This window comes from Taeniopygia guttata, chromosome 4 (assembly GCF_048771995.1).
Source record: "Taeniopygia guttata chromosome 4, bTaeGut7.mat, whole genome shotgun sequence".
NCBI classification, from domain to species: Eukaryota; Metazoa; Chordata; class Aves; order Passeriformes; family Estrildidae; genus Taeniopygia; species Taeniopygia guttata.
This window is the reverse complement of record NC_133028.1, coordinates 43,982,902-44,010,891: the sequence shown is the minus strand read 5'-3', so window position 1 is coordinate 44,010,891 and position 27,990 is coordinate 43,982,902. Positions and strand designations below refer to the sequence as shown.

Sequence of the window (27,990 nt, the reverse complement as noted above, 5' to 3'; positions counted from 1 at the left end):
GCGGCGAGGGCGCGGCGCTCCGCGAGGGGGCGGGGCTGCCGCCGCGGGCCCTGCGCGCGACACGTATGAGCGTCGCGGGGCCGACCCGCGAGGGGCGGGGCACGCCCCTGCTCCGTGCCGGAAGCGGCTTCCGCTTCCGCGCGGCATTTCCGGTTCCTGGCGCGCGCCTCTCCGGTGCCGCGCGGCTGGCGGGACGGGCGGCGCCATGGCGGGAATCAAAGGTGCGCGCGGCGCGGCCGGTAACGGCGGGAGCGCGCGGGGAGGGGCCGGGCGGGCCCTCGGGCGGGAGCCGCCGCGGCACCCCGAGTGTCCCAGCGCCGCCGGGGTCCGCGGGGGCGGTCGGTGCTGTGCGCGGTGCGGTGCCCCCTTCATGTGGCTTGGGTTTGTTCTCGTTGTAGCGCTGATCAGCCTGTCCTTTGGGGGAGCGGTCGGACTGATGTTCTTGATGCTCGGATGCGCCCTGCCCCAATACAAGTACCGTGCACTCTTTTTCTATTCTTCTACTTTTTTCTGCGGCTGTAACTTAAGAGGAGTCCCGCTTCCATAATGGTGGATTGATGAGTTATCTCTGTGTAGGAGGGGCCTCTGGTTTTTGTGGGTTTTTTTCGTGGTGTTTTTGTTTGTTTTTGTTTTTTGGTCTTTTTTTTGGCTGGTTGGGCTTTTTTGGCTTTTGCTTCAAAAGATTGTGGTGGGAACAAAAAGAAAGACCATCCAGGATTTAATTAATCCTAAAGAGTAATAGCAGCAAAAGTTAAAGCACCAGGCCTGGCTGCAAACCGTGAAAGGATGCATTGCCCTGACTGTCTGGACTGGTGTCCCGCTGTGGCTGACCATCAGACAGCAGCATCTCCCGAGGTGGGCAGCAAGCGTGGCTTACCGGGGAAGGATTGGCTCTTTCTGTGGCTGCCTAGGGGCAGCTGGGCTGTCGGTGACTATCCTGTGATCCTTGGCTGTGTCCCACACTTGCAGTACAGCATCTCGAGTAATTGCAGCTGCCATCTGTACTTTCCTGACATCGATTCCTTTCTCTTGGCTTTCAGGAGATGCAAAGTAGCAGTTCAAGTGCTCAGATAGTAAGGCCTATGGCTTTGACTCTTTGCAAGTGAATGCTGACTTTACAGAAAAGATTTTAAATTTACTTATTCACTATTGAATAAATACCAAGTATCCTGTTGATAGACCTGTTATTGGTTGTGAATTGCAGTTTCTACATATATGACTAGAATTCCTAGGCCAGCTTTCTTTTGTTATGAAACCAGTGCTAGTGACACCCTTGGGAACGGGACCTTTATGCAGCTGCCTTCAAACAATGCAGTAAAGTTTTATTGAAGCAATGTGCACCTGTGTTTGTGTGCCTGAGAAATCTAGTCTGGGGTGCTCCAAGGGTATCTCTTAAGTACAACTGGCAGGATAAACTTGGAGTTAAGCTCTCCTTGTGAGGTGGCATTAGATTTAGGCTTGGGTAGTGAAATCTTGCTTTGTTAATATCCTGTTGGTGAACTCTGCTGCCGCTGAGGTCAGCTGAAGCCACTCACGCACATGGTCTGTTAGATTAAGGTCAGTTCATTCCAAGGCAAAGGATTTGACTTCTCTGGGCTTTTCTGTCTTTCCTAAATGGGAATGCTGATGGGGAAAATGCCTTGCATTGATTTTAGGAGGAGCAGGAAGTAAACCCAGTTAACTAAAACTTTTCTTGTCCTTTCTTTTTCAGCCAGTACTGGCCACTGTTTGTTCTGTTTTTTTACATCCTCTCTCCTATCCCGTACTGCATAGCAAGAAGATTGGTAGATGACACAGATGCTACAAGTAATGCCTGCAAGGAGCTGGCCATATTCCTTACAACAGGCATTGTGGTCTCAGCATTTGGGCTGCCCATAGTGTTTGCAAGAGCAGAACTGGTTAGTAGTATTTCAACCTGTGATTGCTTTTTTTTTTTCTCCCCAGAAAACTTTGTTCTTTGTGTTTGTTTGTTTATTGAAGGTAAAGCTTTCATGCACTAAATAACTTATTATTACGTACTTTCGGAACCAGAATAAGATTTTTTTTTTGGCAAGAAAAATCAATATAGAAATGGAAGTGTGGCAGAACATTGTGATTGCCAATTGCTTTACGTGGTCATGGAATAAAGCCTAACAATGCAATGCAGAGAAAATGAGACAGAAAATACTGTGAAAGCTTAACAGGGAAGTAATCAAATATGGAAGTATAAAGAATACTTCAAAGACAATTTGTGGAATAGCTGGGCTAAAGCAGCATGAATAAACAAACAAAAAGAAGCATTTTTATACTCGCCATAAATTATATTTGAAGTGATATTGGTATAATTTTCTTCAACTTCCAAGTTCTCATTACTTATTTCCCAGTATACAGCTTTTCACTAAAATACTTCAGAAGTTCACTTTCTTTGTGTGAATTTCAGAAAGCACTACCAAGTCAAAAAACATGGAGTGCACTTTCATATGGAATGTGCGGTTGGAATGCCTCACAACCTCTGAGTAATTCACTTACTCTCCTGTGAAAACATCCACCTCCTTTTTTGTTTACTGGGATGTCAGCTGGCGTTTTGAAGATCTTAAATACCTGTTATAAAAAGTCTTACAGCATGGCTGGGCTGCAGATGTGTTTGATGCTGTTGTCTAGCCTTACTTTGCATACCAAACCAGTTGTGCCTGCTAGCCAATGCTTTGAGTACAGCTAGAAGAAACTTGCAGTGCTGCTTGGCTGGCTGTGAATTTGTCAAGTAATTTACACCAGCCTGCTTGGTGTAACTGCAAATAATGAGATATTGCCTCTTGCATCATGGTTCAGTGTTACTGAACTTTGTCGAGAATGGGACAATAAGGTGTTACCTAGTGTCTTGTTAGTGTTCAGCTCCAAATGTGTCTAACTGAATTCCCCCTGTTCACAGATTTACTGGGGTGCATGTGCACTCGTTCTCACCGGGAATACAGTCATCTTTGCCACCATCCTAGGATTTTTCTTGGTCTTTGGCAGCAATGACGACTTCAGCTGGCAGCAGTGGTGAAAGGAAGAGAACTATCCACAGGCATCTTGTCATGCAGTGGCCATCCATACAAATGAGAGAATGGGCAATAAAGAGAAGTAGCGTAGCAAGCCTCTTGAGTATTCTAGATGCTCCTTTTGACGTTGTTCGTTCTGAGTGTACTACTGTTGCTGACAGAGTTTCTACGTTTTTATGAAGTGGAGGGATGATTGATTTCATTTTTACCTATGGTATATTTTTAGGTGCTCTCTTGGTTTAAAACTGTCATCCTTCTGTCCAATGTTTTATGTGAAGCTTTAAACCAGGAACAACATTTAAACATAGATTTAAAGTTGGGGGTTTTTGGTGGGGTTTTTCATGTTGGTGGGTTTTTTTTTGTTTTTTAAGTTAAGCATTAATACTATGTTTCATTTCTTTTTTTTTTAATACCAGGATTAAATTATATACAAGCTGAATGGAAGTAAAAGATTGTCCACCACCATTGCCAATTACCAGATCAATAGATTGTTGCTGTATTTTATTAGAGGCAAGGTGGGTTGAAGAGTACCGGTTGCAGATTTTCTTCTGCCCATACCTCAAACTGGGTGATGAATGTTGATGGCCTTCATTTCATGAGAAGGCTGAGGAGCAGGTAGAGTTATTTGGGAGAAAAGTCCTAAATTTTAACACCACTAGCTCTTTTACCTGCTTTGTTATTGATTCTGTGGATGTGACATTCAAATACTCTGTAAATGTATTGATGCTGACATACAAAACTGAAGTGTAGTGTAGGGGAAGTGAAAATGATGTTTAAATTCCAATTTTTAAAAAATGTATCTTTGGAACTCTATTTATAAGCATTGTATGGTTTTGAACTTTTATGTCAACTTTTTACCACAAAGATGGTAAAATGTTCATTTATGGAACTACTGGTCTGTGTTAATTTGAAGCATATACAAAGCTATTTGCCCTCCCCCTTTTTAATTTATTTTATACATAGCATATATATATATAAATATATAATAAACCAGCTTTTAAAATGTAGATTAAAACCTTGTGTTAAAATTGCCTAAGAATGAGTTTTCCCGCCCCCCCCCCTTTTTTTTCTTTTCTTCCCCCCTCAATGCAGCTGAGGCACAACTTTTTTGGAAGTCCCTGGCTGAACTGATTTCACTGACTGTTTTTAAGTTCTTATGCACTGTTGGTTAATAAGATTTACTGTTATGTCTGTAAGTGTAGCTTGTGTTCTGTAAGATTGCACATGTAGCTTCAAGTATTTAAGACAAGTTTTCTGCATACCTCTCAATTGTCCGGATTTTTCATTTGAAGAAATCTGCCATTGGACATTCCATCACAACACAGTTGATGAGTACTGCTTAACCAGGTTTGCCTGTACCACCTGAGTGATGACTGAACCTACTTCTAAATTGTATTTTTCACATCTTTAAAAATAAGCCTGTGAAACTTAACTATGTGTAATTGAAAGCTTAGGCTTTGCTCAACAGGATGAAAAGGCAGAGAACTGCAGGTCTTGGCTGTAGTATTTGTGCGTGGATGCAAAAGAAGTATGAAGTTTGCATATATATATATGTTCACAAATGTATATGAATATATGAAGTCTGATAGTAATGGAGTGTGCTCCAGGAACTGATACTGGCCGGTGGGGGCAGCTGGGATGTAGGTACCTCCATACACTGCTTTGTTAATGTCCTGCATGTGGAACAGAGGAACAAGCAAGTGCCAAGGCTCCAGAGCAGATGTGTTTCAAGCGTAAGCAAGTGCTTCACCAGGCTGCTGCGATGGTGACGTTTGGAGCTGCACAAGGGCTGTAGGATCACATGTTTCCCTTTTTCAGCAAGATTTCTGTGCCCATGCCCCTAGTACAATGGATGCTTCAAAAAATCTTCCAAAAGCAGTGGCTAAAGTTGCAATCCTCTGCAGTCCTTATGGAGGAGGAATCACTAGGACTTGTACACATATGATCTGTTACCTATTACTTTTTCATGGTCAGGAGCTGTTTTCTCCTTCATTCCTGAAGCCAAGTGATGCTACTCTCTGGATCACCGGTCATAGAGCTGACTCTGTATGTATTGGTGGTGCATTTTTTGTTTGTTAATTGCAGTACAGCATTCCCTCCTTGCTTGCACACCAAGTACATGCAGTATTGCTCTGGTTCATGAGCGGGACACTTGAGAGGTATGATCCTTCCATATAATATGCACTGAGATTGTGTTACCGTCCTTCTAGAGGGAAAAACTTTGAGCGATACAAATTTTAAATAGCAATCTTGAGTTCTGTATGTTTAATCAAAAATACTCTAATAAAAAGAGTATTTTGTTTAAAGTATTAATTGTTTTTTTTTTCCTTTATTTAATGTGGTTGTTACTCCAGTGGAAGAGATGACACCAGACTGCTCACTAGTCCTTCAGAGCAAGTATTTGTGGTTTTTACCTGGGACTGCTTTATAAAGAGAGGCTCCAGTGTCCAAGCTGCACTGAGCTGACTTTGTTGATCATATCTCACATTGCAGTGTTTCTTTCAGTTTCTGTTTGAAAGCCAAATCCTGATATGTTGGTGGTGTTATTCAAAGTGATGGCCACCTTAACCCTCTGACATATCTATAACTGCAATTTTTATTAAAAAAAACCCACACAGATATTTGTAATCATGACATTTCTGAAATTTGAAAACTGATGACTGATGCCAGTCTTTTAGCAGAAGAAACTAATAGGACTTGGTGAAAAATCATTTTGGGATGATCAATCACCCCTTCCCTCTCCACACACGCATTCACTTTGGTCAGAGCATTGTGAGTGGAGTTATTTGGCAATAAGGTCCACATCTGCGGGGCTTTTTCATGAAAAGAAATTAAATCAGTAGAATCATTGAATATGTTGGGCTGAAAGAGACCTATCAGGATGACTGAGTCCAGCTCCAGTCTCTGTGCAGGATGATCTCCAGAGTCACACCCAGGGCCTGAGAGCATTGTCCAAAAGGTTCTTGAGCTCTGTCAGGCTTGGTGCCATGATCCTTCCCTGGGGAGCCTGTTTCAGTGCCTCAGCATCCTCTGGATGAAGAACCTTTTCCTGATACGTAGCCTAGACCTTCCCTGACTGAGCTCCATTGCGTTTCCTTGAGTCCTGTCACTTGTCACCAGAGTGAAGAGGTCGGTACTTGCCCTCCTCTACCTCTGCTGAGCCTGCTCAAGACCACAATGAGGTCTCCCTCTCTCCTCAGGGCTGAACAAACCAAATGGCCTCCAGCGCTCTTCATATGGCTTCCCCTTAAGGCCCATCACCCTTCTCTGGGCACTCTCTGACAGCTCAGTGTCTTTCTTATACTGAGGCACCCAGAACAGCCCCCAGCACTCGAGGTGAGGCCGCCCCAGTGCAGAGCAGAGCAGGACAAATCCCTCCCTTGCCCAGCTGTGCCTGATGTCCCCAGGGCAGGGTTGGCCCTCCTGGCTGCCAGGGCACAATGACTCACATTCAATGCCATGGACCAGGACCCCCAGCTCCCTTTCTGCAGCGCTGCTCCCCAGCCTCTCCTTCCGCAGTGCATACACACCACCGGGGCTGCCGGGTGCAGAACTGCGCCGACCCGGGCACACGGCATTCCCAGCGGCGGGAAGCTGTGCGGCCCGGGCACACGGCATTCCCAGCGGCGGGAAGCTGTGCAGCGCAGGCACACGGCATTCCCAGCGGCGGGAAGCTGTGCATCCCAGGCACACGCACAGCGCCCGGGGCGGCGCCGGGCAGGGCGGGGCTGCCGGAACGGCACGGACGCCGGTCGGGGGCGGGGCCCCGCTCGGCACTTCCGCTTCCGGCGCAGCGCCGCCCCCGCGACGTGTGTCTGGTCCCGGTGCCAAGATGGCGGCGGCCGCGGGGGTGGCGGCGGCCGCGGGGCTTTGGAGCGAGGTGAACCGCTGCGGCCAGAACGGCGACTTCGCCCGCGCACTCAAGTCCGTCAATAAGAGTGAGTGCGGCGACAGTGCCGGCCCCCGCCCCGCGGGTCTGCGGTCTCTGCCCGGGCGCGTTGGCCTTGTGGAGGGTCGCTGCGGTGTGGGGGGTGGTGGCCGTCCGTAGGCGTCGTGCAGGGCTGCGGGGATCTTACGGTGTTGGGGTCGAGGGAAGAGGGGCAGCCGGGCCTGGGCTCCGCTGCTGTACCGTGACCATCGGGTCCTTGTGTTGCATCAAGCATCCCTTGCTGTGGGTTAAACCTTCGGAGTTACTCGTGGGTTTTCCTTCCGTTTTGATCGTGGGAGGAAGGAGGGCTTTTCCTCCGGGAACTGGAGGAGTGGTGTTGTGCAAATGGACTAACTGACTTGGGAGCAAGAGCAACAATTTGCTAGAAAGAGAGAGTTCATGTTGAGATGTGTTGTTTTGGTGGCTAGGCATCCAAAACGGGATTGCAGCATAAGGCACGTTGTGGTTATAAGTTCTGTCTGTGTTGCTGGTAGGCAGTAGGGATTCATCTCCTGTCCTGGAAAAGCTGGCATCCCTGAAAACAAATCAAATAGCAAAACACATGATTCTCTTCTAGTTCTCACTCACTGTCATCCACTGGCAGAAAGTTTTAGAGTGTACAGTGACTCCCTGACAAGAGCCAGACTGTTCTTCTGTACCAGCTGTTTTCCTTCCTGAGTATCCTTTACATGGCACTGGGGCCTTGGCACTGTGTTCTTTGCCTGGAAGTGACATGCCAAGGAAATGTTTGCCCAGGTTCTTTGGTGCAGCTCTCTTCCAGACATGTTAGCACAGTGCATGCTTCTGGTAAGTTCAGGATTTATACTGGATTATTTTATCCTGCTGGGGTTTGTTTCATGATCTGGGCCAAAGCAAGCCATGCCAGGATGCTTTAAGTTTGTGTGACCACTCTCCAAGATGGGTTTTTGCAGCTCTAATAATATGAGTCTCTTACAAAGCCTGGGTTGCATCATTGTGTTGAAAATGGTTTCTTCTCCAGTACTGCAGATCAACAAAGATGACGTGACAGCGCTTCAGTGTAAAGTAGTGTGTCTTATCCAGAATGGGAACTTCAAGGAAGCCCTTGGTGTAATCAATACCCACACTAAAGTGTTAACCAGGTGAGTTGTGTCTTGCTGTGCTCTACAAAAATATGAAACTCCTGAGTCCTTGAGAAGCTGCTGCGGCTTCAGTGGAGGGGACTAATAATGCAGCAAAATAAAGATTAGGATATGCTCAGAGACATTGGAGTTGGTCTTCTCAGTGACACGTTTATTTATGGGAGGGGGTGAGACAGGGTCTGGTCAAGTTTGAGGCAGTCCAACATCTTGCTGTTACTGTTGAAGGGATTGTCCCTGTTTTTAGCCACCTTCATGTGCTGATTCTGCTTGTAGATGTGGCTGGGTATCATGGCTGATACAAGGGAAGGGGACAGATCTCTCTGGGAGGGAAGTGGCAGTGAGCTGTTGGCTTTGCTTGGCTGTTTCATCATATGGCTCCTTGGGGTCCTTTGCTTTGCCAGCCTGAAGGAACTGCCTCAGCTTTTGGGGTGGTGCAAGCCCTTTATGCATCCTCTCAAAACCAGCACACTGGAGACAAATGGTGTTTGAGAACAAGTCAAGCTTCTCATTTGTGTTCTTAAGATTCTAATTTTGTTCCTCATAAGGATGCTCTTTGTGCAATGACAAGGATGAAAAGTACTACCCGAGAACTGGCTGGCAGCAAAATTTTTGTGTTTCAGATGCTGTTCTTATTAAGGAAATTCCCAGAAAGGTGTGTTGAAGTTATCAGTGTGATGAAACATACCTTTGTTTTTGTTTGCATCTGAATAACACATAATTACCCTGTTCACCAATTCCTTCTTTCCTGGGACAAAAGGGGTTTAATTCAAGTTTTTCAAGTTTTTTAGCTTATTATTTTATTATATGGTAAGGAGAAGTTTGGGGTTTTTTTGGTTTGTTTTTTTTTTTTTTTTTTGTATTAACTGGTTTCAGAGTTCTTCCAATAACTTCTTTTGTCTTTTGCTCATTCTACTGTGTGTCCATGTCCTGCAGAACAAGGAAAGTGGTGGTTTTTGGTTTGTCTTGAAGTTTTCCTATCCTGCTGCTTTGGTTTAATTCTAAATGCCTTTAATTTTCAAACTTCCTTAATACTCAGTTTAATCGAGATCATTTTAAATAGGCAAAGTAAAGCTGATAATAAGTGGCCCCAGGCATGAACTGAAGGAATTTCTGATTAATTTTCCTTTGGCTTAAGTGGTAACTCAGGGTGGTAGGTGGAACATAGCATTCAAGGCTGTGCTTCTTTGAGAATGCTTCCCTGCTGGTGTGAGCTTGCTTTGAAGCCAATTTATGTTGGCAAAAGCAAACCCTTTTGTTGAAGTTCTGCTCCAATCATATTTCAAAATAGGTTAACATTACCTTTGTCTTGGTATCAGTCTGTAAGCAGGACTGTTTTATACCTTCTCCTCTCTCTGTGAGTCTGTTATCTTTAAAGTTTGCTGTAACAATGTTTCATTGCAGTGTAATGCTTTCTCCTTAAGAAAATGCCACGGAATGAAGTTTGCTATTGTTTTACCTTTTGAGCATTTGATTAGCATAATTAGTAGGCAGCCTGGAACAGAGAGGATTTGGAGTACAGTGTGTGTGTAAATGCCATTTAAAGGGAACCCTTTTTTGGGGGGGTTATATGTGAGTACATGTTGTTAAATGGAAACTCTAGTGCTTGCTGTCAGCCTTTGTCTTGTCCTTGCAGTGATGTTATTGCCTTTGAGAAGGCCTACTGTGAATACAGGTTGAATCGTATTGAAAGTGCTCTCAAGACCATTCAGAGTGCCAGTCAGCAGACAGACAAACTAAAGGAGCTTTATGGACAAGTGGTAATTACAAGCTTTTCTTCCTGGCGGGAGTTTCATATGCTGGATGCCTTGTCCCTCCTCTAATGGGGGGCAAGTATGGGGATAGAATTTCCTTCTCTGGCTTGAAGGTAAGGACAGGTACGGTTCCAGCTGCTCAAACTTCTGTGAAGTTTCAGTTGCCTATTTCTGGAGGCAGTGTCATCATCTCCTTCCCACAGAACCAAAGTCACAAACCATTTGTGACTTCTGTTCCCTTCCTGGGTCTGGCCTGATATTAGCCATCTGATTGAGAAAGAAAGAGATCTGATGGGATTTGTTTGTGGTTCAGCCACATTGCATTAGATACCTGTTCAGGAATGGTTTGTGGGACCTGATGTCTCAGGCATTAAAAGTGATGCGGAAAAGAAGTTATGTGTTTTCCTCTTCTTTTTTTCCTGGTTGATCAGAACAGTTTTGTGAAGAATTGGCTATCTTCTCTCAGCTGCATAAAAGACCATTCATTTAATTTCTTTCTTAGAGAGGCGATCTAATTTGGAAGAAGGCTGTTTTGAGGACAAAACTGAGTAAACTGCTGCTTTTAAAGAAGCTGTTTTAGGAGTAGGAGCTGTGTCATTTTTGTGCAGGTATCTGGTGTCATTGCTTGAGTCCTTGCAAGTGTAGTCTACATAGCTTGCCCTTAAAGGTAGATGCAAATGTTAGTTATGTTCAGCTTAAAACATATGATGTTCTGCTGCCCCCAGTCCATGGGGAGGGAGGAAGGAGGCTGTAGTTACCAGCATGCACAGAATAATGCTCTTCTGAGGGTTAATCCCTTTCCTTTCTCAGTTGTACAGACTGGAGCGTTATGATGATTGTCTGGCCGCGTACAGGGATCTCATCCGCAACTCCCAGGATGAGTATGAGGAGGAGAGAAAAACCAACCTCTCTGCTGTTGTGGCAGCACAAAGCACGTGGGAGAAGGTGGTGCCAGTAAGTGAGTATGTATGTCTTTGGGTGTAAGAGTCAGAGCCAAGGAATAAAGGAATGCAAATTGTATTGGAATTGTGGATACTGAACAGAAGACGAGTGTGTCCTGAGTCATAAAGATATGTGAGCATGTTGAAGATCACTTAGTAGTTTTCCCTGTATGAAGGAATAAATGCTGTTGTTATTTATGAATTATACTTCACCTTTGATCTCTAGAGAGCTTGTACTTTAGGTGTTACAGCAGAGCAGGAAGTAGATCGTTCTGAACCTGCATTAGCAGAACACTGTGGTGACTAGCACTTTTCTCTCTCATTACCCTCTTGCCCAGAGTTAAAGCCTAGCTGCTCTGGTCACCCAGCCATGCTTGGGAATATTTTTGTTAATGAACAATGAATATTATAATGTTCACATTTGCTTAGAAGTTCTTGTCTTTAGAGGTGCACACAGGATGTTCAGCTTTCTGTTCAGTGCTGTGGATCCACTTTTTAATTATCTAGACAAGCAGTTCTTAGTTGCCCTCTTGCACCAGCCTAAGTAGTCCCCAGGTTCAGGCTGGAGTTTCCTTGCTGCCTTGTCAGTTGCCTCTGACTTTGTGCAGTGTAAGGGAAGATCCTTTGTGCTGCAACTTACTTGCCAGATATGTGTGTTGTTAAATTTGCTCTTTAAATTTATTTTTCAAGGATTAGTTTGAATGTACAGGAGGACTGGTTTGTGTCTGTTGCCTGTTAAATCTGTTGGTTTTTATGCTTATGTAATGTTATATTTATTTTTCATGCTAGGAGGATTTAGGCCTTCGAGAGGCTACCTACGAGCTGTGTTATAACAGTGCATGTGCATTGATTGGGCAAGGAAAGCTGAATGAAGCAATGAAAAAACTACAAAAAGCAGAAGGTAAAAGCTTGGTGAGGTGAGAGGGAAGCTTTGTGTGGTAGAAGTAGTTATTTGCTCTCTGTAGACAGAAATCAGAGGAAATTTTGAGAATTTAAAAACTGACCAGCAGCAGGATTTGTTGTGAAGCTGGTGTTTTTGGACAAGTATTCCTCTGCAACTCTTTTGCAGCATGTCCTGCCTCTCCTACAGCCCCCTGATTTGTATTCAATAAGTTCGTGCATTTTTTTGAAGCAGGAAGTAGATGTGAGTGTAATCTCATAAGCATGAGATGAGATTTTGTTAATATGAGTATGTACTTGAATACATGCTATAAAAGTTCAAAATACTTCATGGAATGAATGTGTATAAGCTAGTAAAGGAGCTTTTTAGCAAAGAGGATTTCTTTTCTATGGGGTGAAAGGGGGATTTTGTGTGTTTAAAAAAAAAAATCTGGGGAGAGAACTAGGAAGGACTAGTTCTGTCTGATCTAATTGCTTTTACAGATAAATAGGTCAGTTCTGTCCCAGTTTTGATGAAGAATAATAAGTGTCCCATACAACTGATAAGCATGTTTAATTTGAGCCTATGTCCTTTGATAGTAGTCCTTTGGAGAGCAAACAAGTGATATTCTGGTGAAGTATGAGAAAGTAAAGAAGTGACTAGTATGGGTACTGTAAACTAACAGAATTGCTGCCCCATAAAGAGTGTTGTGTCAGCTGAATATTGCAGGCTTGCAGCGCTTAACTCACGAGACTGGTGAGCAGTTGCAACTGATCCCTATGAGAAGAATCAGGAGCTAGGTCTAAGGAAGTTTGCTCAGAAGAGAAAATTAGTGTCTTGGAGGGACACTATCTTCTGTGCCTTTGATAGTTCTTCTGCATCTCATAGTCTGCTCTCTTATGTATAGTCCCATTCATCATCAGACTGGTAGTCTGCTGTGCCCTTGTAGTGCTGCAGAAGTTTCAGGGATACATGAGAAGGTTCTATGTTCCCTCATGCTTCTTGCCTGGCTTTTTTTTCCCCTAAAAGCCTTCTAAATTGTGGTTTTCAATTTGTTTTTTCTTGTAGAGCTGTGCCGCCAGTCGCTGTCAGAAGACTCTGTAAGTTCCTGGTGTTGTTCTGGAGAGTGTTTGCTTTGCAGCAGGGGAAGTGAGGGTGCAGTCACAAAGTGCAGAGAGCCAGAGCCAGGGCTGCTCTGCTGGTACCAGCTTGTGAGGCTGGGGCTGCCATCATGACTGTTGCAGGAGGGCAGCTGACACCACAGGCTGTTTGCTGCTGTGCTCCTTGTATAGTTGCCTCTTGTGATGCAAGTAGAAGGGTGCAGGTTGTCTGAAACCTCCCTGTGACCTACCCCTGCTAGGGATGAACGTGCTGAGTGGGTGGCGACAAACAGGGAATTTGTAGCCAATTGTTGCAGAGCGGCAGATTGAACGTACAAGTTAAGGTAATCTTCAGATTCTAGCTGGAGTGTGTCAGCTTTCTTCTAGTTTAACTCAGATATGCTTATGTTTGTGCTGTGGCTGCAACCTTCACCTGTGGTAGCTGGGGTACTTTGCTGCTAATACTGCCCAGGAATGCTCACAGATGGTTGCAACAGAATGTGGAAGCTGGAAGAGAGGTGAGATAGCAGCTTTTTACTTTTTGCTTTGATTTTCCTTCAGGATGTGACAGAAGAAGACATTGAGGCTGAACTGGCTATTATTCACGGTCAGATGGCTTATATCATGCAGCTGCAGGGGCGTACAGAGGATGCGCTACAGCTCTACAATCAAATAATCAAGTTGAAGTAACGGTTTTTTGTAGAGTTGTGTTTGTTTTTAAAACAAATCCTCAGCCTTCCATCTATGAGAGACTGCTGTTCAGTAACAGTATGCTTTCTGCTTTTCTTATCTGCAGGCCAACAGATGTAGGACTCCTTGCTGTCATTGCAAATAATATCATCACAATTAACAAGGTATAGAATTACATTGCCACTTTCATTGTGGTTAGTCAGCTTGTTCCTCTGCTTCTGTGGAGAGAGGGGAGATAATCAGTAAAGATGTTTTCTTAAACAGTAGTTAAATTGCAGACCCAGGGACCTTTTCTTCTTCAAGGAATGTAGTGAAATCTTCTCATGGTGTGTGATTTTTGCAGGACCAAAATGTCTTTGATTCAAAGAAAAAGGTGAAACTGACCAATGCAGAAGGTGTTGAGCATAAACTCTCCAAGAAGCAGCTCCAGGCGATTGAATTCAACAAAGCTTTGCTTGCAATGTACACTAACCAGGTAGGGGAAACTGATCTGCAATAAGTAGCTATGGATTAAATCCATAGGAGTTTGACTAGGCAAAAATGGAGCTGCAGCTGTTCTGTTTCAGAAGCTAGGATGACTTCGTTTAGGCACATAAGTAAGCAGAAAAATAAAATCATCCCTAAAAGCACAACTGTCTGTTTAGTGACTTGGGCATTGCTGTAGGGAGGATGGTGTGGAGATAACTAGAAGACAAAAAGGATGTGGGAGTTCTTAGATGTATCTGAAGGGCCACTAAGAGGACTTCTTGGTTCTGTGTACTCATTTCAGGGGAATCACCACTAGTATCTCCTCTTAGATACTGTTGGTTTCCTAGCCCTGTGTAAGGTGCTTACAGAGGTTGAGAAAAGTATGTTCTCTCTTTCCACTCCAGGCAGATCAATGCCGCAAGCTGTCAGCAAGCCTGCAGTCCCAGAGCCCCGAGCATCTGCTCCCTGTGCTTATCCAGGCAGCCCAGCTGTGTCGTGAGAAGCAGCATGCAAAGGCCGTAGGGCTTCTGCAGGTAGGTTAAGAGAAATTTGGCCACACACCATTTAAACCTGTACATTGTGTTTTTCTGTGCTGTTTTCCCTTAGTTTGTTTTGTTTGATTTAAATTTCCAGGGGTATCTGACTCCTTATTTTGGTTTGGTTGAATGCTGCTGGAAAGCCTTCACACTCAATTAACAATTCTGCTTTTAAAGGGAAATAGTTCCCTTACACCTCTGATTTTTATGCTTATGAAGCTGTAGTAAACTTCTAGGGTAATAACTAGGCTTTTCTACTCTGCTTACAAGCAGTTTGCGACACCCTTCTTTGGAGGGAATGAGTGGCCTGGGACAGAAATCTGAAAGGGCACACTTGGGGGACCTTCTCTGTTGTATGCTGAAACCTGCCTGTGCTGGAAAGCTTTCTTTGGCTCTTGCCAGCTTGCTGTGACTGAGCACGACATATGATTCACCAAAGCAGCAGCAGCCTGGTGCCCACACACAAGTTGAATTGTTGTTTCTTCTGACTCTCAGGACTTTGCAGACCAGCACCCTGCCAATGCAGCTGAGATCAAGCTGACGATGGCCCAACTAAAAATTGCTCAAGGTATCTAGTGTCCTCCTTTGTTGGGAAGTGTCTGCACATGACAAGGGTACAAGGGTAAGAAACCCAGACTTCAGGGCAATCTTTGCTACAGGCACTGTTGTGACAGGGGTGCAGAGCAGAGATACTTTCAGTCAAGTAATAGATATATTTAGCAGGATGATGCTGATAGCTAATATCGGGATACACAGGCTCCACAGATTGCTGGCAGAAATGCCCACAGTCTCTGTGAAATGCTGTATCTCTTCTGGGGCAGGATAATTTTGGGAGCAGTGTGAGGCTCCATATTGGTATCATTCCTGTATGCAGTCAGGCAGCACAGACTTGAGCCTGAAGAGAACTGCCTGGTAGCCAAAGCTTGCTCCTGAACCCTTGCAGTGTGTGACAAGAGCAGAAGGGTCCATTGTGTGGAGGCCTGTCCTTAACTTCTGCAGTGGGGGACAGGTTGTGAGAAGGGGAATTGTTCTGTCCCCATTGTTTACCTTTGGCTCAAAGTTCACTGGTGGGATCAGGTGTTGTGATGCCATTCAGAGTGTGTTCTTCCTTGTCTTCTAGGCAGTGTCACCAAAGCCTGCATGATCCTGAGGAGCATAGAAGAACTGCAGCACAAGCCTGGTATGGTAAGCAAAACTCCGTCTGGACTGTGTAAGGTTTTTCCCTTGTAGGAGAGCTTAGCACTGCTTGCTCCTTTTTGCCTCCCCCATGGCTGCCACTTGACTTGAGTGTCTGCAGGATTCCTTATCTTGGACAAAGGTGGTATTATAACTTGCTTCAGGTAGCCTGAACGTAGTCACAGAAGTACTCTGCCTGTCAGAGAGATGCTCTCTGCCTATGTTCCCACTACCTGCATGTTGCCTGGATTTACTTGCATAACATGACTGAAGCAAGTGCTGGTTGCTGGTAGGTACTGTTGGGACGTTTTAGAAGCAGCTTTAGGACAGCAGGCCTTAGGGGGAAAGTGCTGTTTCCCATCCCTGCAGCATCACCCTGATCTGCATGCTTATCCACACCTGCTATTCAGAAAAGAGTAAATGCTCTCATGTTCAGCATGAGCATCTTGAACAGGGGCTGATAGTTGGATCTGCTCCAATTGTAAGTGTGACTGACAATACTTACAACTTAACAATAACAGCTTCTTGCCCTGAGTCACCTCTACTTGTGACTGGGATGTCAGCAAATGGACGGTATCCTTATAATCTCTTTAGTGCTGATTTCTTTTTTCATAGCTCTTGGGGTAGAGAATGGGGAAAGAAAAATATTTTCTAATGAAACTGAGTCCTGTGGTAAGCAAATAAAGTGACAAGACAGGAAAGTTCCTTCTATGAATGCAATCTTAAGCTTATACCATAGGAGAAAATGTTGGGGATGTTCCTTTGGGAGTGACTTGGGTAGGAAGATGTAGCCTGGGTATCCTGCCTGTTACCACAGCTGTTCTTTAGGGACAGGGCAGAAAGCTCACACTGACTCTGTTTTTGGGAAATCCCATTGTTTAACTGCTGAGACTCTGGCTGTAGACAATTTGCATGAAGATCTGCTGTTTACTGCTCTTGAATGTTTGCAGGTGTCTGCGTTGGTGACAATGTACAGTCATGAAGAGGATATTGACAGTGCAATTGAAGTCTTCACACAGGCTATCCAGTGGTATCAGCAACACCAGGCAAGTCAGACCAGGGGAGCTAATGTGCAAGAATCTGACCTGGATTTTCTAGCCAGTCCAATTCAGCTTTTCATGTTGATGCGTAGCCACAACAGTTATCCAGTTGGGGATTTGGAGACATGTGAGCTCCTGTTTTGTGAGCATTTATCAGTAATATTTTAGATGTGTTACAAATAGGGAGCAGCAACTCCTCTCAGGTTAGGAGGGTGGCATCAGTGGATGCCTAAATGTAGCAATCAGGACTTCTCCCTGATTGGAAAATATGGTGGAGCAGCAAGCTGCGTTGTCACATACAGTTCTGCCTCACTTCCCAAAAAGCAGACAGGACGTTAACTCAGTTCTCTTTGGCCAAGCCAAAGGTGTGTTGAAGCCAGCTAGAGCTGGGTTCCATGCTCTGATAATGAGGAACTAATTATGGCTGCTGTGTCTTTCAGCCAAAATCTCCTGTCCATTTGTCACTGATAAGGGAAGCTGCCAACTTCAAACTAAAGCATGGCAGGAAGAAGGAAGCAATCAGCGACTTGGAGGAACTCTGGAAGTGAGTTGGGTGGTTGCTGAGCAGCAGGTCTCCACCCAGAGTCCTCTGCAAACTGTCTGGTGGCAGGCAGTGTCTAACAATTTTGATTGACTAGTAGCTGTCCTTCAGAGTTGCTTTTGCATGGGGGCTTCAATGCAAGGCTGTATTTTGTAAGAAGGGGAGATAATGAATTTGATGTGTAGTTGATGTTCACTTGAAAACCTGGTAGACTTATCCCTGAAGCCTCTTGTGTGCAGTGAACATTGCTCTGGGGACTAGAATGCATTTTTTTTTCTAGTGCTACACAAACATGTATGTCTAGGTTTTAGTTTCTATTGTGCACTTTATGGGATCTTTTACTGGGGGGAGTGTTAACTTGCCTTTGCTACTGGGTTTTTCCTCTTCTATTGCCTGCTTCATGATATTGTGAAATTGTCTGCACCTCCCTTAATCCGCACCAGTGATGTTTAGTGGTCTGTTCTGGAGGAGACCACATACTAACATGCCTGTCCCTGTAGATAGCAACTGTGCTGCAGCAGCAACCACTGTGTGGTGTTAGCAGTCTTTGAGATGAGTAACATTGGTAACTTGGTCCTTTTCTGTTTTGTTTTTTTTTTTTTTTTCTCTAAAAAGGCAAAACCCAAAAGATGTGCATACTCTGGCACAGCTCATCTCTGCCTATTCCCTTGTTGACCCTGAAAAAGCTAAAGTGTATCCTTTTAATGGTGGTGAAAGAGGTGTTTCCAAGGTATTGCTTCCTTGGATTTTCAGCTGTGCAGGGACTTGAGACTCACTCTTACACGAAGAAAGGCAAGGAACCTCTCTGGAACAGCTACATATTCAGGTCAAGTTGTCTGGAGCTACGTTAGTTCTAATTGGCTTCATTACTGTGATATCTCAGGACCCTTTTATCTTTGGCCTCCTTGTCTTTGAGAATTAGTAAGACAAGGTGGAACCAAAAACAAGAGCACCTGCATCTTTTCTGTTAGAATCTTAAACCTGTGGTAATAATGCAGGACTGATACAATATGGCGAAGCTCTTGCTTTCCCAAAATCTCATTCACATACTGCTTTTGTCACCTGAGCTGCTTTCACAGGAAACTGTTCCCTGTATTAAAGAGGGAAAAATGAGGCAGATGGCGATTAAGCAGCTTATCCCAATGTGTAAGAAGCTAGTGAGAGAGATGGAAATAGTTCTGTAGGCCTGTCTGGTGTCTGCATTGTTAACGGACAGAATTTATTTAAGCTGAGGTTGCCTCTTGCTGTCTGGTAAAACATGGGTGTTTATGCTTGCTCGTTTGCATCCCTGAACTCTTCCCTTGCAGTCTTAGCAAACACTTGCCTTCCTCAGACACCATGTCACTGAAAGTAGATGTTGATGCGCTGGAGAACTCCCATGGAGCAACCTATGTTCGGAAGAAAGCTGGGAAGCTCACTGGAGACAACCAGCAGAAGGAGCAAGGGTAAAGCAGGCTGCTTTATTTTTTATTTCATTTTATTGCTGTAGCTCTGGTGCATCCTTCTTTGGGGTGCTTCAAGAACCACACTTGGTGTGGTGAAGGCATTGCTGTAGAAGGCAGGCTGGTGGATAGGGAGTTGTTTGACTGCAAGGAACTTCATGTAGCAGCAGACCAACTTCTTAGAGAGATGGGAATGGTTTAGTTTCTTCCAGAGCTAGTTTTTAGTTAACTTGTCTGCTTTGTCTCTGCTATGTCACAATGTCTTGTTTTCCTTTCAGACAAGGGGAAGTGAAGAAAAAGAAGAAAAAAAAGAAGGGTAAGTTGTATTTCCTAGCTGTTGACACAGCACAGCTCCAGAGAGCTCGCCAGATCCTTTCTTCAAATAGCCAGCCCCCAGGTCCCTAGGAGCTGGAGCCCTTTGCTAGGACTGTGTCTCTGAGAACCTGGATCTTCATGATAGCTTGTTTGGTGGGGCATTTTTCCTCAGAAGTGGGAGTAACATCCTGATAGGGTGATGTAGTTGCTGGTCTCTTTGTGCTGCCTGGCTACCGACATCCCATGCATGTCCCTTGGTGATGCCTCTAGTGTGTTGACCCTGATCTCATTTCTTGGCACTGGATGTTCTGCAGGAAAGCTGCCCAAGAACTACGACCCCAAGGTGACTCCCGACCCTGAGCGGTGGCTTCCAATGCGAGAGCGGTCCTACTACCGTGGACGGAAGAAGGGCAAGAAGAAGGATCAGGTTGGCAAGGGGACTCAGGGTTCAACCACAACTGGCTCCTCTGAACTGTAAGTACCTGTTTTGCATGGATTGATGGGGGATTCACTCCTGGGCAGCTGGGAGGGCGGTTTTTCTGCTGCTCTGCTGCAGCTCTGTCACCACACCAACTGCAGGTAGCACAAGTGACATTGTACTTCGCTGCTTGAACAGGCTACCAGCTGCTCTCCTTGGAGATCCCTATAGGTTCCTGAAAACCAGTGTGATAGGATAGGCATGCTTGAAGGTGCCAAAGTGCAAATTAAATTCTCATAGTCTTTTAATGTGCTTTTCCTTTGGCAATGAGATGAATTTTGCATGCTTTCTCTTGAGCAATTGACTTTGAAGGCTTCTGGCAGCTGCAGAACCATTAGCCATGATTTGAGAAAACACTGTACTTCTTTCTAAGCTGACACTGATTATTTGAGCTGGAATCAAGAATTACCATTATGTATGAAGCCTGACAACAAGATGGTGCCTAGCATCTGAGAGGAAGGATGCTGGGTTTGCATTGCCTAGGAGTGGGACCTGAAAGGCTTCTTGTGTGTTGCATGAGCTGTCACATGTCTATTCAAAAGTTAGCATTTCTTTTATTGTCAGTGACTTACACCATCTAGTGAGCATCAGTTAGAAGGTGATTACTGTCCTTTCAGACATGTTCCCATCCTCTGCCAGCTCCTTCTGTATGTTGAAGCCTCTCCTTGCATGAGTGCCCTCTCATACATAATGCTTGCTACCTAATGGGGCAGCTGCTGCTTTTCACTGTCAGCTCCCTGCATTAGTACCATGTCTTGCAGGTGGTTGTGAACCCACACGGTGCCTTTTTCTCTTGTGCCTTCTCTTTATGCAGGGATGCCAGTAGAACTGCCAGCAGCCCACCTACCTCCCCTCGGCCTGGCAGCGGGGCAGCTGTATCGGCTACAAGTAACGTCATCCCTCCCAGGCACCAAAAACCCGCGGGTGCCCCAGCCACCAAGAAGAAACAGCAGCAGAAAAAGAAGAAAGGGGCTAAAGGAGGGTGGTAAAAAGCAGGATGTGTAACCTCCCTCCTTCAATATGTGATGCTGGTTGCAGAATAAAGGTCAAAAGTGCGTGCTGGCGAAAGACTCTTGGCATCTGGATTTCTGTCCTGTCTGTCAGTGGTCTGGGGGGAGATGGGCTGGTGTAGATGCCATGATCTGTCTGCTCACCAAGTTCACTTCCTGACATTTTACCCCACTGTGACTTGGGTTGTTGCCATCAAACATAGCCCCTAAGAAGAAATCTGTTTCTGTGTAGCCAGACATCTAAGAGATACGAGATAATCAAGAATTTCTTAAAATGTAGTTTCATGCTCCTCTTCCATATGTCAGTTTAGCAGATTTATCTATGCGTGCTGCAGGCACTGTCTTTTATGTCAGTTAGTCATTGACCACTAAAGAGCAAAGGCACAAAGCATCTTAGAAAACAACATCTGGGCTTTACAATACAGAATAAGATAAGCTGAAAGGGAATAACAGGTCTGTTAGGAGAAAGCATGGTGAAGTGTATGGCAGCAGATTCAGTGTGCCATTTTCTGCAAGCCAGCTGCCTTATTATAAAGGGCTTGGCAAAACAAAGGTGAGCAGAATGTGTGTGGCTGTCTGAAGTGTGCTTCCTCCTCCTTTGGCCTTGACCCCGTGTTCCTACAAGTCTTTGGTGCTGGGTTTATGAAAATAAAGACTCCTACAGCAGCAGGTCAGTTTAAACTTGGTGACACTGGAGAGGGACCCAGAACAAAGGAAATCCTCAAGAAATTACACCTTTGAGACTTTAAGTGCCCATCCTGCATTCAGCTTGCACATGCCTCTTGGCACAATGGTTATTTTGGTCTGGATCTTTAACACCTTACTGAGGTGTTTGTCCATGCAGGAAGGCTGTTGATGGTTCTTGTGAAGTTGCAGCTTTGCTGATGGTTGTGTCCTTATCTTCTGATGACCTACTCACTGGTAGATCATGGGAAGCAAAAGAAGCCCAGGAGTTAGGATAAACGCATTTTTCAACAACGAAAACAACAGTGTGTTATCAATATTTTTCCTGTACTAAAGACAAAACACAGCACTATGCCAGCTACTAGGAAAATTACTAGGAAAACTAATTTCAGCTATGGAGGTGTAAGTTTGTGATTTGCAGCCTGAAGCTTCAGCAAATTCAGCTACTCATCCTGAGCAAGTAAAGCTAAGCAAACAGCATACGAAATCATACAGAATTATAACTATGTATCTCATTCTGCTGAAAACTTATTAATGCTAAACTACTATCTCTCAACTCACATCTTGAAAATTCTGGTTTGATCTGAATGTAGCCAAAACATTTTTCCAGACACAGACTGTCAGTGGGTAGAAATGGCACCTTGGAGAGGGTTGTCCGATGTCAGCCCAAAGGCAAAAGCTTCTGTCTCTGAAAGGATTTAAAGCAAAGGCCTTAAAAGGTAGGGACTAGGGGTCATGTTACTGCAGCTGAAGGGAAAAACAACTCCTGAGTCTCCTGGCAGTAAAAATCTACTATGCAGAATCCATTTTTTTTTTTACCCTGCGTGTACAGTGGGAGTATCTGAGAAGTAGGCTGAAATAAAGTGTGTTGTCTGAAAGACAAAGGAACAGAGCATAAACTAAGAAGCCAGTTGTATGAATGGCTGGCAGGCACTTGCTGCCAACTGAGTGCTGAACAAAGAGGGTTGTTTTAAATTACTTTCCTGGGCGATATGCCTCCACTTAGCAGCTGATGACTACAGGAGAGCGACCTGTCCTGCAGCAATCCCGTGTTTGGAGGGGAGACAGCGGAGGAGAACGCAGCTCTGTTTTTCAGGCGTCTTCTCTGTTGAAACCTAGCAGAAGCTCTGGCCTGATGGAAAGGCTGACTCGTGACACTGCTGGAGCCCTGTCCCGGGTACCTGCACAGTGTCCTGAGTGCTGCGCCGAAGCTGGGCGCGCAGGCAGAGGCAGGCTGGGAGCAGATCCCGCGAGGGTGGGAGCGGGGGGGTGCAGCAGCCGGTGTGCGGAACCCGTGGCTTCCCGGTGCCAGCGGGAAGCCGCCCGCGGCAAGGCTCGCTCTCTTTCATTGCCGCTGGCGTGTTCCAGCCTGGCACTGGGAGCCCGGCTGGCTGCGGGGGGCGCTCTCCGTGCGCGGTGCGGGTGCGCGGTGTCCGGTGCCCGCGGCCGGAGCGGTGCCCGCGGCCGGAGCGGCGATGGACTCCCGCCTGCGGGCGGCCGCGCTCTGCGGGGCGGCGCTGGCCCTGGCGGGCGGCACGGCCGTGGCGCTCCGGGCCTGGGCCCGCCGGCGGAGCGACGTCTCGCTGCCCGCACGCTCTGCAGCTGCCGCCGCCGCCGCCGAGCAGGTACCGGGGCCGCGTCGGGCGGCGAGCGAGGCCGCGGGGCCGGGGAACGCCCGCTGGGCCGCCCGGGGGCTCCCGGCGTGGCAGCGCCGCCCCGCCCGGCCTGGGCCTCCGCCACCGCGGCCCTGGCGCTCCCCGGCGGTGCCCTGGGCCGCGGCGGGGCGGTGGCCGGGCCAGGGCCGCTCTCCCCGCTTTGCTGCCGGCGATGCCCGGGGCCGGCCGGTGTCCCGGGGATCCCCCGTCGCTGCGGCGGTGCGCTTGTGCCGCAGGAGCCCCTTCACCGCGAAGGGGCTTTTGCTGTGCCCTCCAGGCCCCTTGTTCAGCCTCCTTCTTTCCCCCAGCCCTGCTAAGCTTTGCTCTTGCCCCGGCTGCCCGGCTAATTGTGCTGCCCCTCGCTTTGCAGGGTAAAGGACACGGCAAGCAGATCCTGGTGCTGGGCCTGGATGGGGCTGGGAAGACTAGCATTCTGCACTCCCTGGCAACTAACCACGTCAAGCGCAGCATGGCTCCCACCGAGGGCTTCAATGCCATCTGCGTAAACACCGAAGAGTCCCAGATGGAGTTTCTGGAGAGTGAGTGAACCTGTTTTAGTATTGAACATATTAAGTAAGTTCCTGTCTTGCGCCTAAGGGATCAGGCACATAGTTTAAAAGCTCAATGTCCCCACATGCCTGCTTTGATAATGTGAAGTTGTGATTATTTTCTCCTTGGGGATTCTTCTTTCTTACCCAGCCTCTTTGAAGGGGAAGACACAATGGTGTTAGAAACCAGTTTTCATTCAGCCCTGACATTCTGGGAATTCTACTCCCAGAGAGAGATGAGTAATAAACCTGATTGGGTGAAACCAGCAGAGGTTTCCCCAATAAGCCCTGTGTTATGGTCCGTAGCTGTTGTACTGCTTCTCCTTGGTGCTCATGTCTGACAAAGGGCAAGAGCTACAGAGAAATAAATAATAAGTGAAAGAAGAGAGGGGGAAGAGAAAATCTTTGTACCCTTTCTGTTCAAAACCCTCATAAGTGCTGTTTTCTAGTATTTAAACAATCTTTTGAATGTCTGTAGCATTTTGTTAAAATTTCTGTACCGTCATTAGCTCTGATTTTTGGGTATTGTCTGTGCCTGCAGAGGGTGTCTGCTGTGATGCCTTTGGTGCATCACAGCTCTCTGAGGTGCAGCTAGCTGGTGTGAAAGGTGGAGGCCCTGGGGTGAGGTTACTCCCTGATGCAGAGAGGCTGACATCCAGCCTCATCAATGCCTGCCTTCTGTAAGGGCAGGAGCTGCTCATTGCTTCCTGCTGTTTCTGCACTGTGCTGTACCAGTGCTCAACTGGCTCAGTTGGCAGCTAGCCAATAGATGCCTCTGTAGCTTTAACAGGTCTAAAGGAGTTGTGCTGTTCCCAGGTAAGTTTTTGTGGTGTGGCGGGGATGAGGCCACTTAGACAGAGTTTCATTCCCAGTCTTACTGCCATAGGAGTCTCTGCAGTGGCTTGGGGAGATCAACTTTAGAGAGATGCTTGTAGGCTGTGGCCCTGGCCTGGTATGTAAGAGGGTGTCTCCTACTGGGATGTGCTTTGCCTGTTTGAGCCCAGAGAAACCCACAGCGTCTCTTCTCCTCCCTGGGGATGGTCTGGGCTCAGCACTGCACACACCACAGCAGAACATGTTGTTTCTGAGTCGTCCTTCCCTCTCTGGTCCAGGTTGGTAGTGCCTGAGATGTGATGGCTGCGATCTGACCCATGGGAAATGCAATGTCTCAGGCCAGTTTCAGCCAGGTAAATCCATGCATGGCTCTCTAATCTGGTTACTTATGCAGTCTGTACCATTGCCTACTCCAGGGGTTAGCAGCCTATGCTGTGATCGCATGGCACGAGGTGATCAGCAAACAGCAGGGGTTTTATTTTGCTGGCTTAGACAGGTGGAAAACTGTTCTTTTTCTTTGTACCAGCATACAGATAACTGGATGGTATCTTGTCCTCTGCAGGTACTAGCAGCTCCTGGCTTCTGATGAGTTCCCACAAGTCTGGAGGAAATAAAATGTTCTCTGTGAGGTTGCTGACCCCTGGGTTATGCTATGCATGAATACACATAACAAAGGGAGCAGTTGCTGAGCCCTGCTGTATCACAGTACATAATTGGGCTTCTGTCCCAAAAATTACACGTCAGTCACAGCCCTTTGGCTCCTTTCCACAGTGGCAGACTGGCAGTTCTGCTGCCAGGTACACTGGGCCACTTGAAGAGGCAGGCATGCTGTAGTGGGAAATGCTACTTCCCTTTCCATATTCTTGAAACTACTGAACCCTTTTGACTTAAGTGAAAGCAAAATTGTTTTGACACAAAACAGTCAAAGAGGGCAATAAAAGATGGCTGTATAGTCAGACAATTTTGAAAAGAGCTCCTGTGAGAGGGAACCCCAGATTGCTTTGAAAACTTGCTACTTTTGAGAGGCTTGCACATGCCTTTTGAGCACCTCAGTACTCTTTGGGGAAGTTGTCCTGCAGTGTGCCTGGAGAAGACCTAGAGACCTGAAAACAAATCTGAAATACTTTCCCCAGAAAATTGTTTTAAGACCTAGTTTTGAAGGTGAACAGCTTTCCTCTGTGTCCAGCAGAGCAGAGATCCTCTGTATCTCATTTCTCCACGAGAAATGGAGAAATGGATGCTGTGCAAAGATTACTCCAAAGGGTTGCCTGACGAGTCTGCTGGGACTTGATTTTTCTCTCCTTGTTAAGCACCTCTGGTTATTGACAGAACTGTGGGATTTTTGAGCTAGTTCTTAGTGTCATACAAATACAATGAGAGTCCTCCACACCTCAGAGCTGAATTTCTCCTTTGGAAATGGTACACCTGCTTTGTCTTAAAATGAGATGGGCATTTGGAGATAGGCTATATGGGGACTTTTGGTGTTTATGGATACTGAACCATTTTCTACTCTCCTTACTTACTTGAGAGCAAGAACCAACAAGGCAGCAAGCAACTGTGAAGAAACTGAACCCAGAATCCTCTCAAGATAAGAGCTTAAAAAGGAAAGACTTTTTTTCCCCCCCAAAGCATACTTCATGGGACATGACTGGGAAAAATAAAGCTGTTTTCAGTCTTGTGTACAGTAGCCAAAATACTTTGATGTTTTGGTAATACAAATATGTCATGGTTTTGGCCCAGGGCCTGCTGTCTGCACCTCTGGGAGCAGTGCTGCTTGAATTATTTGGTGAATTCTGTGCTGCTGTCTTCTCTTCCAGTCGGGGGCAGTGAATCTCTGCGTTCATACTGGAAGATGTACTTGCCCAAAGTGCTGCTGTTGGTCTATGTCGTGGACTCGGCTGATCATGCCAGACTGCCTATGGCGAAACAGCTGCTTCATCAACTAATCCAGAACAACTCCACCCTGCCTGTGGTAGTTTTGGCCAACAAGCAGGTAAGAGTTCCCTGCTGCTGCCACAGCTTGGGCTGGCAACAACTTTGGAAACAGCAACAAAGCCTTTCAAGAGACGCTTAATGCCTTTAAGGAGGGCATAAGGCTGGGAGTCTTTCTGACACACCTGTTGACCACAAAACAAAAGAATCTGAGGGTGTTTTGGATCTGCAAGATGCAGGTCCTGTGCTTGGTGAAGATGCAATCAGAGCTGTGGGTGGAAACTGCTGTTCAGTTGCAAGGTTTGGGAGCTTCAAGGGAGACCACAGTTAGATCTGAAGTTAGGTTTCTGTGCTGAGTATCTGCCTAGAAGTACCACTGCACCTAGCAGCTAAAAAGTGAAGCACTGTTGTTTGCCTTCAGACTGTCTGGTTGGTTGCTTCTAAGGCTGCTTCTGAAATCTGAGAGGAAGAGCACCTTTCCTCGCAAGGCAGTGCTTCCTCCTAAGATCTTTGTGGAAGTCTCAGTGATTGGTGCTGTACCTGGAAAAGAACTGGGCCTCTGGTACAATCAGATGACAGAAGGGCCCAAGGGTTTTAATCACAGATTCTCTTCTGTCAAGGTTACATGCTCAGTTTGCTCTACCTTGTTACCTTCTAAGTTTCTAGTAACTGAGTCCCGTTACTAGTAGTCATTTATGTTACTCTTGAACACAAGTGCAGGCTTGGGTTTCATCAGACTCAAATGGATCAGAAACACTGGTGTCTGAGAAGGTAGGCAGGGCATGACTGTTGGATATTTGCCCTATTCTTGTAACTCTTTGCTGGGCACCTGGGATCTTGGGCCATCAGTGCTTTTGTCTGCCTTTTGCAGGTGGTCTTAGATATCAGAAACAGTAGAATTAGTGTAGAAATAGAAAACTGTACCCATATTTCTTCAGGAAGAAATTAGGCTAGAAATTAACTCTTTTCCCCAAGGCATTCTAGGACATGGGAAGTGACCTCATAAAACGTACATAAGAATGGTGCCCTAGAACCTTTGGGACTCTTTCCCTCCCTGGACAAAAGCAGTGGCTCAAAGTAGGAATGGTGCCACCACCTCTTGCAACTAACAGGATTGTTTTATTTTTGTGTAACAGGACCTCGAAGGTGCATATTGCATCACTGATATCCACGATGCTCTGGCTCTGTCTGATATTGGGGACCAGAGGAAGATGTTCTTGATTGGTACCCATGTGGCAGAAGATGGCTCTGAGATCTCCTCCAGCATGAAGGATGCCAAGGAGCTGATAGGGCAACTGGTTTTGGAAACACAGTGACAGCTCTTTTCTTACAACATGGTGTCTGCAGCTGAGGGAGAGCAGGTGTTAGTATATGGTCAGTTTGCTTGTGTGGCAGCTGAAATGAGCAGATAATGCTTTTCTGGTGGGTGTGGAATTCCTCTTAAAGTGGTATCTAGTTGGTAAGAAAATCTTAATTTATAGTGGTTTGAAAATACATTTGAGAAGTGGTCTATTTTTAGCATATTTGTAGGAGAAAAATAGTCTCTCTCTCAGGCAGCAGATTTAAGGGAAAATATAGTTTATGGGTTAGATAATATCATGTCAGGTAGGAATCAAGCACTGACTTCCGTGGAAGAAAGTTGCATCTAGTGAATTTGACATGGCTTGATGTCTCAGGTTAAAGTGAAATATGTTTACTTCACAGATTTTACAGAACCCTTTCAACAGTGGTGTTCTGTTAAAAATGAGTCCTCATTTCTTGACAGTGTCAGAAGTTTAAAGTGCTGCAACTAGTGTTTTTGACAGTGACAATTCTTGCTGCTGTGTTGGACCCAGGTGTTATGGGAGTGGCAAACTGGTAATCTCTGGAAATTGGGTTGGTTACTGCTTCTTCAGTGGGT

The 27,990-nt window shown here is 46.0% G+C and overlaps 3 protein-coding genes across 4 annotated transcripts; all 3 read left to right on the top strand.

Annotated features, from left to right (window-relative positions):
• The first annotated feature begins 8 nt into the window (after positions 1 to 8).
• Positions 9 to 5,329, top strand: LEPROTL1 (leptin receptor overlapping transcript like 1). Its single transcript, XM_002198043.7, has 4 exons — positions 9 to 221; positions 399 to 474; positions 1,712 to 1,898; positions 2,909 to 5,329. Exons 1-4 carry the CDS (start codon positions 206 to 208, stop codon positions 3,023 to 3,025), a joined length of 396 nt encoding a protein of 131 aa, XP_002198079.1. The 5' UTR covers positions 9 to 205; the 3' UTR covers positions 3,026 to 5,329.
• A 1,463-nt stretch (positions 5,330 to 6,792) lies between these two features.
• Positions 6,793 to 20,495, top strand: SRP72 (signal recognition particle 72). The gene is made up of 19 exons (XM_002198069.6): positions 6,793 to 6,958; positions 7,949 to 8,069; positions 9,703 to 9,826; positions 10,631 to 10,774; positions 11,551 to 11,662; positions 12,710 to 12,741; positions 13,303 to 13,427; positions 13,538 to 13,595; positions 13,775 to 13,906; positions 14,304 to 14,432; positions 14,931 to 15,003; positions 15,556 to 15,620; positions 16,562 to 16,657; positions 17,092 to 17,195; positions 17,808 to 17,885; positions 18,500 to 18,637; positions 18,913 to 18,950; positions 19,264 to 19,423; positions 20,242 to 20,495. Exons 1-19 carry the CDS (start codon positions 6,853 to 6,855, stop codon positions 20,414 to 20,416), a joined length of 2,010 nt encoding a protein of 669 aa, XP_002198105.3. The 5' UTR covers positions 6,793 to 6,852; the 3' UTR covers positions 20,417 to 20,495.
• Positions 20,496 to 22,385: 1,890 nt separating this feature from the next.
• ARL9 (ARF like GTPase 9) lies at positions 22,386 to 27,539 on the top strand. 2 transcript variants are annotated; one of them, XM_030271544.4, is made up of 4 exons: positions 22,386 to 22,746; positions 23,147 to 23,315; positions 25,976 to 26,151; positions 27,227 to 27,539. In XM_030271544.4, exons 1-4 carry the CDS (start codon positions 22,597 to 22,599, stop codon positions 27,404 to 27,406), a joined length of 675 nt encoding a protein of 224 aa, XP_030127404.4. In that variant the 5' UTR covers positions 22,386 to 22,596; the 3' UTR covers positions 27,407 to 27,539. The 2 variants fall into 2 exon arrangements, with proteins under 2 accessions (XP_030127404.4, XP_072784592.1); XM_072928491.1 differs by lacking the exon at positions 22,386 to 22,746 and adding an exon at positions 24,437 to 24,511 and having other exon boundaries at positions 23,249 to 23,315.
• Positions 27,540 to 27,990: the final 451 nt, after the last annotated feature.